This window comes from Kogia breviceps, chromosome 10 (genome assembly GCF_026419965.1).
Source record: "Kogia breviceps isolate mKogBre1 chromosome 10, mKogBre1 haplotype 1, whole genome shotgun sequence".
NCBI lineage: Eukaryota > Metazoa > Chordata > Mammalia > Artiodactyla > Physeteridae > Kogia > Kogia breviceps.
In genome coordinates, this window is record NC_081319.1 from 27,971,573 (window position 1) to 27,986,114 (window position 14,542).

At 42.6% G+C, this 14,542-nt stretch overlaps 1 protein-coding gene across 7 annotated transcripts in view; it reads right to left on the reverse strand.

Annotated features, from left to right (window-relative positions):
* PTPRG (protein tyrosine phosphatase receptor type G) overlaps positions 1–14,542 on the reverse strand; it is a 741,743-nt gene that overhangs the window by 289,158 nt on the left and 438,043 nt on the right. For all 7 annotated transcript variants that reach the window (XM_059078092.2, XM_059078094.2, XM_059078091.2 and 4 more), the window contains exon 4: positions 12,919–13,067. In XM_059078092.2, the coding sequence (XP_058934075.1) occupies positions 12,919–13,067 (149 nt within the window). The remainder of the gene's footprint in view (positions 1–12,918; positions 13,068–14,542) is intronic.

A 14,542-nucleotide genomic window follows, 5' to 3' on the forward strand; every position in this document is an offset into this window, starting at 1 on the left:
GTGAGAGCGGGGCAGAGGAGAGGAACCTGGCAGCCTCATAACCCTTGGGTCTGGGCACTGGAGAACCCTCTCGAGAATAAGCTGGCAGAGAAATGCAGCACTTAATTCTCAGGGCTCCTGCTTTCGTTCATGAATGAAACTGATAATCTCAATCTAAAATTCCCAAAGGCACACCTTTTAAGTCTGCTACCTTTAAGTCTGCTACATGAACGAAAGCTCCTGCTTTCGTTCATGAATGAAACTGATAATCTCAATCTAACATTCCCAAAGGCACACCTTTTAAGTCTGCTACAGTAATTGCTCATGTACATATTAACAGCTCTCAAAAACCTGGCCTTCACTGACTAATTGGGACAATCTGTCTTGTAGCTGTAATGATTCTTAATATAAGAGCTCCACTCTGGAAGAACAGACCTTAAAAAGATCATTCTTCTGAGCTGCACGACTCACCCTCAGCCTCGCAGCATGAGGCAACAGAATGAATGTGTTTATTTGGGAGTAACTAATTTATTTGGGTCTTTCACATCCTTAATACAAGAGGTAGTTTGAGGGGAGGATCTGCTTCTTTAAATGTCCTTTTTGTGAGTGAATTGTAACTTTTTATTCTTCGGGGTTAGACTCCCTTACCCTTTGAAACACTGAGAGGACAAGATGAAGATTCAATATGAGGATGTTGGTTTCTTCAGACATATTACTGCTCACCCTTTTATTGGACAGTATCCAGCAGCAGCCGATGCAGCAGTGAACATGACAGACAGACCCCTCTCTCCTCTGGAAGCTTACGTGCAGCATACGTGGGTGGGGGAGGGGGAGTGAGTTATTAAACAAGTTAACAGGGCTTCCCTGGTGGCGCAGTGGTTAAGAATCTGCCTGCCAATGCAGGGGTCAGGGGTTCGGGCCCTGGGCCAGGAAGATCCCACATGCCGCAGAGTAACTAAGCCCGTGTGCCACAACTACTGAGCCTGAGCTCTAGAGCCTGTAAGCCACAACTGCTGAAGCTCACGTGTCTAGAGCCCGTGCTCTGCAACGAGAAGCCACCACAATGAGAAGCCCGCGCACCGCAACGAAGAGCAGCCCCCTGCTCACCGCAACTAGAGAAGGTCCACGCGCAGCAAAGAAGACCCAACACGGCCAAAAATAAATAAATTTATAAAAAATAAACAGGTAAATCAATAAGCAATTTCAAAAAGTGATAGGTGCTGTGAAGAAAATGAAAGTGGGTAACAGGAAAGCAAGTGGCTGAGTTGGGAGGGGAGAGAGCGTGCAACTGATAATGGGTAGGATCAGGGAAGGAATGAGCTCCGAGAAGGGATAAACAGGGAGAGAATATTCTGGACTGAGGAAGCAGTCAGGGAAAATGGGGGGTCGGGGAGTAGGAGCCAGATCAAGTAGGGCTTTGCAAGGCGAGGTCGGATTTTGGAATTTGTTCAACATGGGATCAGAAACTGGTGGAGGATTCTAAAGAAAAAAAATGTAACGCAATTCAAGTGTTTACAAGAAAACTTCGGTTACTGGATAAGGAGTGGACTATTGCAGTGGCAAGATGGACCCGTTAAGAAATTATAACACTGGTCAAAGTCAGAGACGGTGATGGCTTAAAACCTGGGTGAAAACAGTGGAAAAGAAAGTAAACAGATGGATTAAGGATCTGCTGCCTCATGGAAGGAGAGGATTTACACATAATAATAATGGGAATACTGAATAAGCTCTTAGAATGTTCCAGTCCTGCTGAGAGCACTTTACATCTATTAACTCAAATGAAGCCTTGCAAAATGGGCTTTGTTTTTATCATTGTCATGTTTAATCATTTCCCTACGCTACATTCTTCCCTAGTGTATAACATATAGTATGTAATCAAAACTGGTATATAACACCTATTACACAGATACAATTTGAATATGACATAGAGATTTAAAAGAACTTTTAAAAACTGAATGAAATGCTATAAAATACTACAGACTGTTCAGTGACCCACAATTTTCTCTCCTCGAATTGTTTTTTTTTTTCCTAACCAAGAAATACCAACTTTCTAAGATAACGTCAATATCACACGTCATCTGGATTCATACGCTCTTCCCTCAAAACCACCAGAATTCTACCTCTTCCCACTATCCCCGTCTCTGGCACATGCCAGCATCATCTCTCTTGAAATATTATAATCATCTTCTGACGTGTGTTCCCCACGTCCAAGTGCAGCCAGAAGGATCCTTCTAAAATATAAGCCAGACAGTGCCATTCCTCTACTGAGAACATTCCAAGGGCTTCCCATCTGGCCTAGAGTAAAAACTACAGAGCTTCCCATGGTCCACAGGCCTCATATCATCGGAACCTTGACGATTTCGCTGACTTCCTTCCTATCACTCTGCCCTTGCTTGCTCAAGCATTAGAGGCAGGCTTTTGCCTCAGGGCCCTACCTAGCACCTGCTGAAATCAGGGTCCCTTGAGGCCAGGGCACTTTGTATCCCATGCAGAGAAGGCTCTGTTCATCAACTGAACAAGCCAACACTGTCGATAATTTAGAAACTAAGGAAGAGTGTAAGGAAGTCATTTGAACATCTATATAGACAGCATCCAGACATGGAAGAAGACTCTCTGTGGAACTATCTGACACTGCATGTCCCCGTGCATTCATTCCCTTCGTCGTTACTCTCACGGGAGATACAAATAAGAAGAGTTCCATGGTCACCTGAGTTTGGGAGACTCCCAGTTAAATGAAAATTATGCAGGTTTTCTCTACTGGAATACTTCTCAAGAGTTTTACCGTATTAGCTTATTATCAGTCTATAAGAGGAAGACATATCATGCAGCATTTCCTAAATATATCTGACGACATATCACTTTTTACACAGAGCGTTGAGACCCACTAACAAGAATCTAGGAAACAGACCAAGGGCATATTTTTCTAAGGGCGCTACCTACGTACAGTTATGACATTTCAGCCCACACTTACGCTGCCAGAAAATAAACATAAATAAATAAAGTGATGAAACAAGAGAAAGAAAAAAGAAGACAGATAGAGACAGGCAAATTCAAAGGCAGAGTCAGGCTGAGAAATGTCAGAAGATCGTGGGATGGGTTTTCTTTCACTCAGAGCCTTCCTTGATCAGAGAATGGTGAACAATGAGGCATAAATTAAGAAGATTCCCTGCATACTGAACTTTTTATAAACCAATGCAGCAAAGGTTTTAATAGGGAAATTCAAAAATCCAAGCTCTATCTGTATAGAAAGAGCTGGGATTTAGAAGTTATTTTACTATTAACCCAAGTATCTTTCATGTATTAACCTGAGTTTTTTTTACAACCCTGTCTTCTAAGATATCCTCAAACATTTAAGAGATAAAATTTTATTTTTTTAACTAAAATAGGGTTTTGGTGACTTTGCCCAGCTGGTCTCCGTGTATCGCAGGAAATGTACCCAGAGGGATACCTGTGCTGCACACAGTGCCAGGCCGTACAATCCGGAGACGAAGGTTTAGGAATCCATTCCCATCCCATTAAAGTGGGGCACTCTGAAATTCTACGCAGGGGATTTAAAGGAGAGAGAGGAAATAGACTTCCTTTCAATCTTGACTTCTTTCTATTCCTTATAAATCTTTCCAACTGTCCTTTCTGAGTGACGCTGGCACTAGAGAACTTCCTAAAGGCTTTAGATTTAAGATGGCTTGAAACCTTCCTGCTCAAATTTTGACAGGACAAAAGAAAACTGGAGGTGTGGGGTGTGTTTCTGAGCCAGATGCCCATAAATCCTCTTGACCTGAACTTACAATGCATCCGACCTGGCCGCCTGAGGTCCATCCCTGCCCGCAGGGCACAAAGGTCTCCCTAGACAGCTTTATGCGGCTTCCTCAGCCTGCAAATGGATTCTGAGAAGAACAGTGTTCAAGGCCCCAGGAACGCATGTTGTGAAAATAAATAATGGGAAACAACCTGAAAGCTGATAAAGGAAAAAGAGAAAACCTGTATCACATCCAGGGGAAGGCTCTTCCACAATCAAGTCAGACTCCAATATAAAAGTGAACTACTGATTATATTTTTTCTGTTGGAAGAGAAAAAGTATAAAAATTACCACAGATGCAGCATAAAGATTCCTCTTAGAGAATTTCTGTTAGTCTCTTGGCTAGTATATCATCTAAATTTCGTTACTGAGGTCTGGAACCATTAAGTCTGGCACATTTCAGGTACGGTAGCCACAAGCTGTATGTGGATCTTGAGCCTCTGAAATGTGGCCAGTCAGACCCGGGATCTGCTCTAAGTGTAAAATGCACACCGATTTCAAAGACGGTACCGAAAAAAAATGTAAAATATCTCAGTAATAACTTTTAATCTTGATTACATGTTGAAATAGAAAGTTTTAATGTATTCAGGTAAAAATAATAGATGATTAAAATTGTAACAATGATGATTATTGTATAATATAAATTGTATAGAATAAAATGAATTATTAAAATCACGTCTTTCTTTTTACCTCTTGTAAGGTGGCTAACCGAAAATTTTAAATTACAACGTATGGCTCACATTCTATTTCCTACCAGACAGCGTTGCTCTTGACATGATAAAAAAAATAGACTGAAGTGGTCAAGCCAGATAAAATGTGTAGTATTTGCTACAGGTATCTCTAACCCAAAGAGCTGATGCCATTTTCTGTTCCCTTTACTTCTCCTCTTTGTATATTTTACTACTGGTTCAGCCATCTTTGAACATTTGAAGCCCTTTGATATATATTTTTTTCCCTCTCCTGTTACACAGTAAACAGTGGTTAAGATCACAACAAAATTATTTCTACTGCATTGGTCATTCTAAAAACAAAACCTACAGTGATGACAAGAAAAACAATGAAATAACTTATCAAATAATATGAATGCTAGTTAAGATTTTGGAGTCAGAGGAACCCAGATTCTGGAGTACTAATAGTAAACCTCAGCCAAGCCACCTAGCATCCCTGGAGCTCAGCTGTGCCATTTGTAAGATGGGTATAATAAGAGCACCTCTTTCATAAGGCTGGTGAGAAAATTAAACTGGGTGAGATCTGAAACATTCCAGACATAGGTAATGCTTATTAAATGGTGTCATGTTACAATCACAACCACCAGGGAGACACGCTGGGACCTGGGACCCTTTACTGCAGTGCTTGCTCTGGGACAAACATCTCCTCAACTAACAAAATTCAAAGGAACGATAAGGGTCTAGAAAATGACTGCATGCATACAGCAGACCCAGTCAGGGCAATTGTGAACAATAAGATACCAAAGGGCCAAAAACCGACCGTCGTTTCTGAGATGCAAGAGCAAAAGCAGGGTATTGCACATGATCCCTGTAGACAGCACCACCGAGGGGGTAGGCAGACCACCAATGCCACCCCTCCAGCCCGATCAGCCCCCCGCCCTCACCCCATTTAACGAACCAGCCTGACCTCCTTGGGCTCCCTCAGCATGAGTCCCAGTAAAGTCTTGCCTGACTTACTCACGTGGCCTCTTATCAATTTCTATTCATTCAAGAGTCCAAGGACCCCAGTCGGTAACACCAGCACCACCCTCCAACACCACCACGGCCCCCGTAAGCCTGCTTTTTGGTTATACAAGGTCCCCCCACCCCGCCCACCCATGGGGTCTTCAAGTTTCTATATTGAAAATATCTCCAATTTAACCAAGTTTCTTTTCAGAGAGTGTCATCTGCTCATCTGAGATTCTCAGTACGATCCAATCAGTTACCAGCACTCCACATGTTGGTGACACACCATCAAACAGTCCTGAGCCAAGTTCACATCTCAGGATGACTGTGTGTGAGGACTGCCAGACATCACGAAGGGACCAAGGCTGCTTCCGCCTCACAAAACCCACTCTCTGGCTTTGTACAGTCAGGCATGCACTTCTCCACTGAGCATACTCTAAGTACGGGGGCCTCCTCAAATGTTCTTCTTAATTAACACAGGACATACACATCAAAAATCAGCCAGATGGGCTTCCCTGGTGGCTCAGTGGTTGAGAGTCCACCTGCCGATGCAGGGGACGCGGGTTCATGCCCCGGTCCGGGAAGATCCCACGTGCCGCGGAGCGGCTGGGCCCGTGAGCCACGGCCGCTGAGCCTGCGCGTCCGGAGCCTGTGCTCCGCAACGGGAGAGGCCACAGCGGTGAGAGGCCCACGTACCACAAAAAGAAAAAAAAAAATCAGCCAGATGGAAATTAAACATTTCCCCAGTTAAGGATGAAACTTTCTGCTCTTAAATGGAATCTTTATTTCAATAAAGTCATTAATTAAATTCCAACCGATTCCTTTGCCATTTGATGGAACCCTCCAGAGAAAAACACAGTTGGCTACACCACAGAATAGCCAACACTAGATGACCAGGTAACAATCTCTTTAACATTTCCTATGTTCCATGAGTGGGCAGGACAGGAAACCAGGCCCTGTCTTGAGCTCTATCGACTTAGGACTCTGGGCACAAAGCAACTTTTCAGAGAAACTGTAACAATTGAAGGAATTTACCTAAAGTACAAAGCAGGCCAAAAGAAAAAGTGTGATATTGCTAAAGATATCATTTTTTTAAATTTACTTTATTTAATTTATTTTATTTTTGGCTGCATTGGGTCTTCGTTGCTGCGCGCGGGCTTTCTCCAGTTGTGGCAAGTGGGGGCTACTCTTCGTTGTGGTGCGCAGGTTTCTCATTGCAGTGGCTTCTCTTGTTGTGGAGCACGGGCTCTAGGCGCGCGGGCTTCACTAGTTGCGGCACGTGGGCTCAGTAGTTGTGGCTCACTGCTCTAGAGCGCAGGCTCAGTAGTTGCAGCACACGGGCCCAGCCGCTCTGTGACATGTGGGATCTTCTCAGACCAAGGCTCGAACCCATGTCCCCTGCATTGGCAGGCGGATTCTTAACCACTGAGCCACCAGGGAAGCCCGCAAAAGTTATTTTTCATTGAAAATGTCTCAATCTTCCTTCAATGACAATGACTTCCTTCAATTAGTTTTCTCTAATGACAAAGCAAGATAGTATTGAGTTCAGAGACAGCAAACAATTGTTTTGTGAACAAGCCTTCTTGGTTTTATAGTTTTTAAAATAATGGAAATCCAAATCATGATTGGTGCTCTCTGAAAACATTTATTAGAACAGGACTCCATTTCTTACAAGGAATATGGATTAAAGGAGGAAAGGAGAAAGTTATGAACCTCATTTCCAAAAGAGTGTTGTTGCTAACTTACACTGGTCACGTGAGTTTGGAAAAAACACTGATTTAAATACAGTCAAATAGGGCTTCCCTGGTGGCGCAGTGGTTGAGAATCCGCCTGCGGAGGCAGCAGACGCGGGTTCGTGCTCCGGTCCGGGAAGATCCCACATGCCGCAGAGCGGCTGGGCCCGTGAGCCATGGCCACTGAGCCTGTGAGTCCGGAGCCTGTGCTCCGCAACGGGAGAGGCCGCAACAGTGAGAGGCCCGTGTACCGCAAAATAAATAAATAAATAAATAAATATAGTCAAACAGATTTCCTCAGTGGAGGACTTCTAAAAGCCTTTGTATGCCAATGCATAAAGTAAATCTTCAAGAACGCATTTCAAACGGCAACCTTTATTTCCAGCAGAAAAGCGGGGATACACGAAAGAGCACCAGGCAAAGTGCACTCATAGGTAGGAAGGTAGGGGCTGGACAGAAAGGAGGGAATACAGAGCAGGTGATGGTAACGTACCCACAGACGTGGATACTGAAGGCACCTGCAGGCTCAAACAGAATGTTCAATGGGAACCAATCACAGAACAAGTTCAGCCTAACACTAGCCACTTCTTGTCCCCTGGACAAACCTTAACTTTGACTAAGAATGTTGTACAATACCGGGACAGAGCAGAGAGCAGGACATAGTAGCCAGACATATCCAGCCCAGCAGGGAGACAAATAATTCAGTGTGCTTGTGTTATGGGTGGTAATAACCTATGCTCTTTGGAACATAAACAAGCGGTGCCATGCTATGGACCCAGTTTTTAAAACCCAGGTCCATAAATCTTTTATCAGTGACTATGGAATCTCAAAAGCCTCCAAGATCAAAGGTGTTCTGTTATTGTTGATATTTACGGTGCAAAGACTAATTCAGTAGTAGAATCTGATGTGGAGAGATGTGAAGCTATGTTGAATATTGATATTTCCCACTTAGTGTGAATATTCATCTGCAAGCTGCAGAAATATGAATGTATTCAAGGGGTATAGTCCCACACTCCACTATGTGTCTTCTGTAAATATATACGCATATGCACCATAATGCCTTTCTAAAACAGATTCCGAATTCTAAAACATCTGGCCTCAAGGGTCTCAGCTAAGGGACGGCAGACCTGTACCATATGGTAGTGTGTGCCTGGTGTATATTAGGAAAAATGTATTTTCTTCTACTCACTTGCTAAGATGCTCTAAACTGAGCTGAAATGAATCAGCTGTGAGTTTCACTGGAAAGGGCACACACAATTAATTTGGATCATTTAACCTTATTGAAGACTTCAACTCATAAAGCACCAGTAAGTCTGAATCAACAACTCCTGGATCTCTTATTGTAATAAACAAGATTTTAATTACCTCAGACAGCAAGCATGCAATGAGCCTCTACCTTAATGGACCTCTCAGAGGGTTTTATCTGAAGGTTTCTCTTTGCACTACCTCCAACGTCATTTATTAGTGGAAATATCGTATGATTCAATTCCTATTAGTGTTACATGAACCCTTATTTTAAAATATTTTAAAAAAATATTTAGGATAGGGTAGTAGCCGTCACAGGTAACTGCGGTTGGACAGATAATACAAAGAGGATACAAAGAGGAGTGGCCACAGAAGAACTCAAACAGGACTACTATTTTAATCACAGGAATATTTTGAGCCTTTTGACTGTAAGGACGCTTAATCACATCTGCAAAGTCCCTTTTGCCATGTAAAGTAATAAATACATTCACAATTTTCAGGAATTAGTGAGTTGACATTTTTGGGGGGAGGGGTATTATCCTACCTATCAAAATCCCCATTGATCTCTCTTTACTCCTTAAATGTACCAAGTATCACCTGTCTCAGGGCCTTTGCACACCCCTGTTCTATCGGCAGGCTCCAATTAATCTTTTCCCCCTTAATAAATATCTGTCTCCACCAAGGTCTTCTGTCTCATTCCAAAATGTCCCTCTCCTTCAGACACTATATCACAACTGATATTACACAGCTGTTTCTGTGACTCTTTGGTCAATTTCTGTGTCATGACTAGAGTATAAATATCTTGAGGGCAGGACTCTCTTTCTTCTTCAGCTTTGTAACCCGGCACCCACATGACAGAAGGCACTCAAGAAAAATGTGCTGTTACACAAGAGATAAAGCTGAATAATAGGAGGTGAGTGCCTCTGAGGATCCAAAGTGGGTCTAGTCTTCTAGCCTTGTCATCTGATTCCCACTTTCTTTTCTAATTTTAACTGAGCTGTAAAGAATGCTGCTATTGAAAGACTTTTGTTTCGTTTTCACAAGGACATTCATTTTTCTATTAGACTGGACGTTTTTAAGTATAGGAACTACAAGGCTGAGTCCAGGATTTCAGCCAGGAAAGTGTGGAGACGTTTAATTTCTGAATGTGTACAAAGGGGCTGTAGATGACCTCAAAGAATTCCTGGGAAGCAGCAAAAACTACAAAGTTGGGTTTGTTGCAATTTACCCTCAGGGAGCAGATCCAGAGTCTTGTGGGGCATATGCTTAAAATGCAACCTGCAGCACTGGAGCACCCAGGGAACTGGTAAAATACCCAAGGTCATGACTTTATCCCAAATGGAATCTAAAGGAACCAGGACTCGCAATGCTCTGACCCATAAAGCAAGGTACATTTCCTCTCCAAAAGCTGCAAGAGGATGGAACAACTTTGCCATGAGTCTTCTTTATTTAAATCTACTTCAAGTGATGCCACATGAGTAAAGGAAGGCTGGATTCCACTAAACATACCTCGTTCTCTACCCTAGCGTCTCCCAATAGTGACGTGTTGGCTGGATAATTCTTTGTGGTGGGGCTGGCTTATGAACTGGGCTGTTGAGCATCATTTCTGGCCTGTATCCACAAGATGCTGGTAGCATATCAATGCCCAAAACAGTGACAACCAGAAACGTCCCCAGAAAACACGTAATGTCCTCCGAGGGGGAGGATACTGTCTCTAGTTGAGAACCAATGCTGTATTCTACCAATCCCATCCCAATCTTCCGCAATGACTCTTCTCTGACTCTATATAAAATAAATAATGTCCCCAATGCTGAAACATTAGTACATGGTATATTATAATTTTCTCACTTTCATTTTAATTTCTTGAAAAGCAGTGTAGTTATGTGGAAAGACATAAACCGAGTCTGAGATGTTCAAACAGTGTAAAAATCTCAGGGAGAGCTGGTGTTAATAAAGAACTCAAAAAAAAAAAAAAAAAACAATTCAACATATCACAGACATGTCTTCCGCAAAAGTGAGCAACTTTTCTGTGCATATTTTAAAGTTAAATTTGATCCCGTTACCTTTGATCTCTGACATTCAAGTTCCTCCAAATACAACCACTAAGTAATTTAACATGTTTATCACATTAGAAAAAAAACCAACAAGCTATGAACCAGATGGGCTTCAATGAAGCACCCAATTAATAGAGGCAGCCTAACCATCTGACATGACTTAGAAGAAATCAATTCAAATAGCTTGGTCAAAAAGAAGTCTGCGGCTTCCCTGGTGGCGCAGTGGTTGAGAGTCCGCCTGCCGATGCAGGGGACACGGGTTCGTGCCCCGGTCCGGGAAGATCCCACGTGCCGCGGAGCGGCCGGGCCCGTGAGCCGTGGCGGCAGAGCCTGCGCGTCCGGAGCCTGTGCTCCGCAACGGGAGAGGCCACAGCGGTGAGAGGCCCGCATACCGCAAAAAAAAAAAAAAAAATCTGGGCATTGTAGCTGCCATTTCTAATTAGTTTCAGAATTCCATGGCCGTCTTTGAGTGAAAAACAAAATCCATTTAAAGTAATAAGTTTTCAGGGCTTCCCTGGTGGCGCAGTGGTTGAGAATCCGCCTGCCGATGCAGGAGACACGGGTTCGTGCCCCGGTCCGCGAAGATCCCACATGCCGCGGAGCAACTAAGTCCGTGAGCCATGGCCGCTAGGCCTGCGCGTCCGGAGCCTGTGCTCCGCAAAGGGAGAGGCCACAACAGTGAGAGGCCCGCATACCGCAAAAAAAAAAAAAAAAAATAAATAAAAAAAATAAAGTAATAAGTTTTCAAAAGAATATGCATCTTAGTCTATTCATTTTTCCAGACTCAAATAGGAGGAGGAGACAGGCTTTAGGGACTGTGATTAGGAATGGGGCAGAAGTTCCCAGTTCCTTCCTCCAGAGTTTTTCTTTTCCAAAGCAGCTGCCAAATTAAGTTTTCAAACTTTCAAGTACAGGTCTTTTGTCCGGAACAACATTAACTAAACAAACGGCAGCCCACTTCTAGGATAAAGAAGCTTTAGAGCAAAGCTAGCTAGGCACAAATTTTCCCTTCGCCAACACCGTCAATGGGAACTGGCCAGCAGGTGCAAAAGAGAAACCCCAAACTTAAAAATCTGATCAACTTGGCTTCTAGGAATCAAGTTTTCCAATTACAAATCAAGCTAAGATTTCTAAGAAATGATTCACTCAACATAAAAGGAGAAAGAGAGCCCATTAAGTAGAAACTTTAATGCGACTAAGGCAGGAAGTCCCAAGGATAGAGGAATCCTAGTATGGGAAGAATTCTTGATACTGTGAATTTGTCAGCTCAACAAGAAAAAAAATATGCAGCACTTTCTCAGAATGGTGATCTCTGGTTTCTCAGGCGATCATGGATAAGAAACAAATCGATATGTGAATATAAGCATCTATAAACAAAGAAATACTATTGATTTTCTCCTCTTAAGGGGATTTTTCACCTAAGGTTCAAGGCTGTCTAAAGGGTCCATGAACGGGCTTGAGGAGTGAGGGTGAGTGATGAAACCCTACAGATTATGCACAAATGTGTGTACACATACATGTATTTTTCTCTGTGGAGGAGGATCGAAAGTATTCATCAGATGACCCAAGTAGCTCATGACTTACTGAAGTCACAGAACACTAAGAGCTGTCACTCCATGTGTGAGTACAGCCACAGGCTTGGGTACAAACTCTCTCAGTTCTTCTACAAATCTGTAAAGCTTACCACGTGGGCACCCAAACAATCAACAAATATGCCTGTCCCAAAGAAAGAATATTCACATCCTGATCATGGTTAAAGGTATAAAAATAAGGTTAGCAATGGAACAGATGTGTTGTCCCCACCAAAGATTAAAAAAGGAGTTTGGAAACATGCTCGCTCCCTCAGCCACCGAAAAGATACACATGACCTACTGCATCACCCATTCTTCACGGATCTTTGAGGAAACTGACTCAGAGGAGGTTAAAATGTCGATCCCGCAAAGTTAAGAGCGAGTCATAGGACCAATGGCCACAGCCTCCTACTCAACAGTGTGGACAGCACACAAACCTTAAAGCAGCTTCCCTACTGAGAGAGGATTCTGAGTCCTCTTCACATATCAGTTACCTCTTCTCTTTTCTAAAGGGTGAGAACAAAGTGGCCAGAGTTTCGTACAGAATTTCACTTTGGAAAGCAGGGTTTCAGAAAGGACAGGACAAAGAAGCCGCGTCGAATGAAACCAAGGGTCCGAAATCATCTACCAGGGGTGAGTCTACTCAAACCACGACGTCCACGGCTTCTACATGCTTCACCAGTTAAACAAAGATCAGGAACTTGAGGATGGCTATCCAGCTGTCATGCTGTATATAAAAGATTTGCAGAGACAAAGGCAGGGACGGTACAAGCTTGATTTGCAAGACGACTGGGGGTAAAGACAAAGCATCTCTTTAATGTCAAGACCCAAAGCACAGCTGCCCCTGACATCTCAAGTTTCTCTCACCTCCACAGGGAACCGCCTGCCGTTGATGCTGTGTTCAGAGCCTGCAGAACCATTGCTGTGGCCCCAATGAAATTCCACCTTCTCAGCTTTGAATCTGCCAGGCAGGCCAGCACCGCTGACAAAATAGTCGTCTTTCAGAAGGATGGCAACTGTGTAAAGCAGAAGGGAAACAACAATGAGTTTCAAAACCACACTTGAAAGATTTCTCCTGTTGCTTCAAATAAAAGTTCATGATTACATGATGGGAATTACTTCCCATATACCTGTTAGAAAGCAAGTCAAAAACATTAGTCTGACTAAATTAGCACATTCTAGCTGCAGAATGCTCTCCAGAGCCAGTTGACTCTAACTCATGAAAACTCCCAGAGGATGGTCTCAGAACTTCTTAACCATTTCACAGTTGGAAAAACAAACAAACCAACCAACAACAGACAATGATAGAGTAAGTGGCTCTGAATCAGGGTCTCCTAAATCTGCTTGATGATCAAAATTAGTTTTCTTTTTTAAACACTGATTCCTGGGGCTATCCCAAGATTCAAGGTCTGGAATGAGATGGGAAATAAATATATAAGTTGGATGCAGAAGACATGTTTCTTTGATCAGAAAACTTAAGCAAGGGGTCAAGAAATAAAATTTGTAGGTTCTACCAATATTAAGGAAATAACAGTGGGAAAACAGCTGGGATTGGGAAATGTCTTCATATTTGATAATGGTGTCCAGGAAAGTATAGGGAAAATTCTACTCATTAAGTCACTCAAATAACTGCAGATAAGTAGATTTACTTTACTATTTCTTTTAATTCTAAGCATAAGAAAATTTTGCTTAGCCCATCTGGAAGAACACACAGAAGTCCTTAACAAAGAAAACCTCAATCAATTCAAACCCTAAATTTCAAAATCACATCTCTCTTCCTTGAAACATGGAAAAGAGAAATCAAGAACAAATAACGTAGACTTATACTACCGGAAAAATTATTTATCCAAAAGGAATGTAATATCCAAGTGGATGAAAAAGAGATTTTATTTTATAAGTCATACATTCCCCCCACCTTTTTTGTTGTTGTCTAAAGTGAATTCATTCATTCAACAAACACTTATTGGCTGGTGAATACGCGTAACGCTCCAACCAACATGCTAAATGGCCTGTGATCAATGCGCCAACCGACATACTAAATGGGCTGTGATCGGAAGCTAAGCTCATTTAAGGCAGAGAAAAGCTTTCATATCCTCATTGTCTCCTCTTCCTAAAGAGATGCCAGTTCAAGCCTTAGAGAGAAATCCTGCATGAAAATTAGGTCTCCATAAAAGATAGGGACTAGACTAATGACTCATTTCTAAAACAAGTGCAATTAGTTTCAGCACTTCTCTGTAAAAAGGGAAACATAGCTAGTGGTAAGCAGCTGCATAGCACAGGGAGATCAGCTCGGAGCTCTGTGACCACCTAGAGGGGTGGGATAGGGAGGGTGGGAGGGAGGGAGACGCAAGAGGGAAGAGATATGGGGATATTATATATATATGCACAGCTGATTCACTTTGTTATAAAGCAGAAACTAACACACCATTGTAAAGAAATTATACTCCCATAAAGATGTTAAAAAAAAAAAAAAAGAGCAAGTGACGGAACC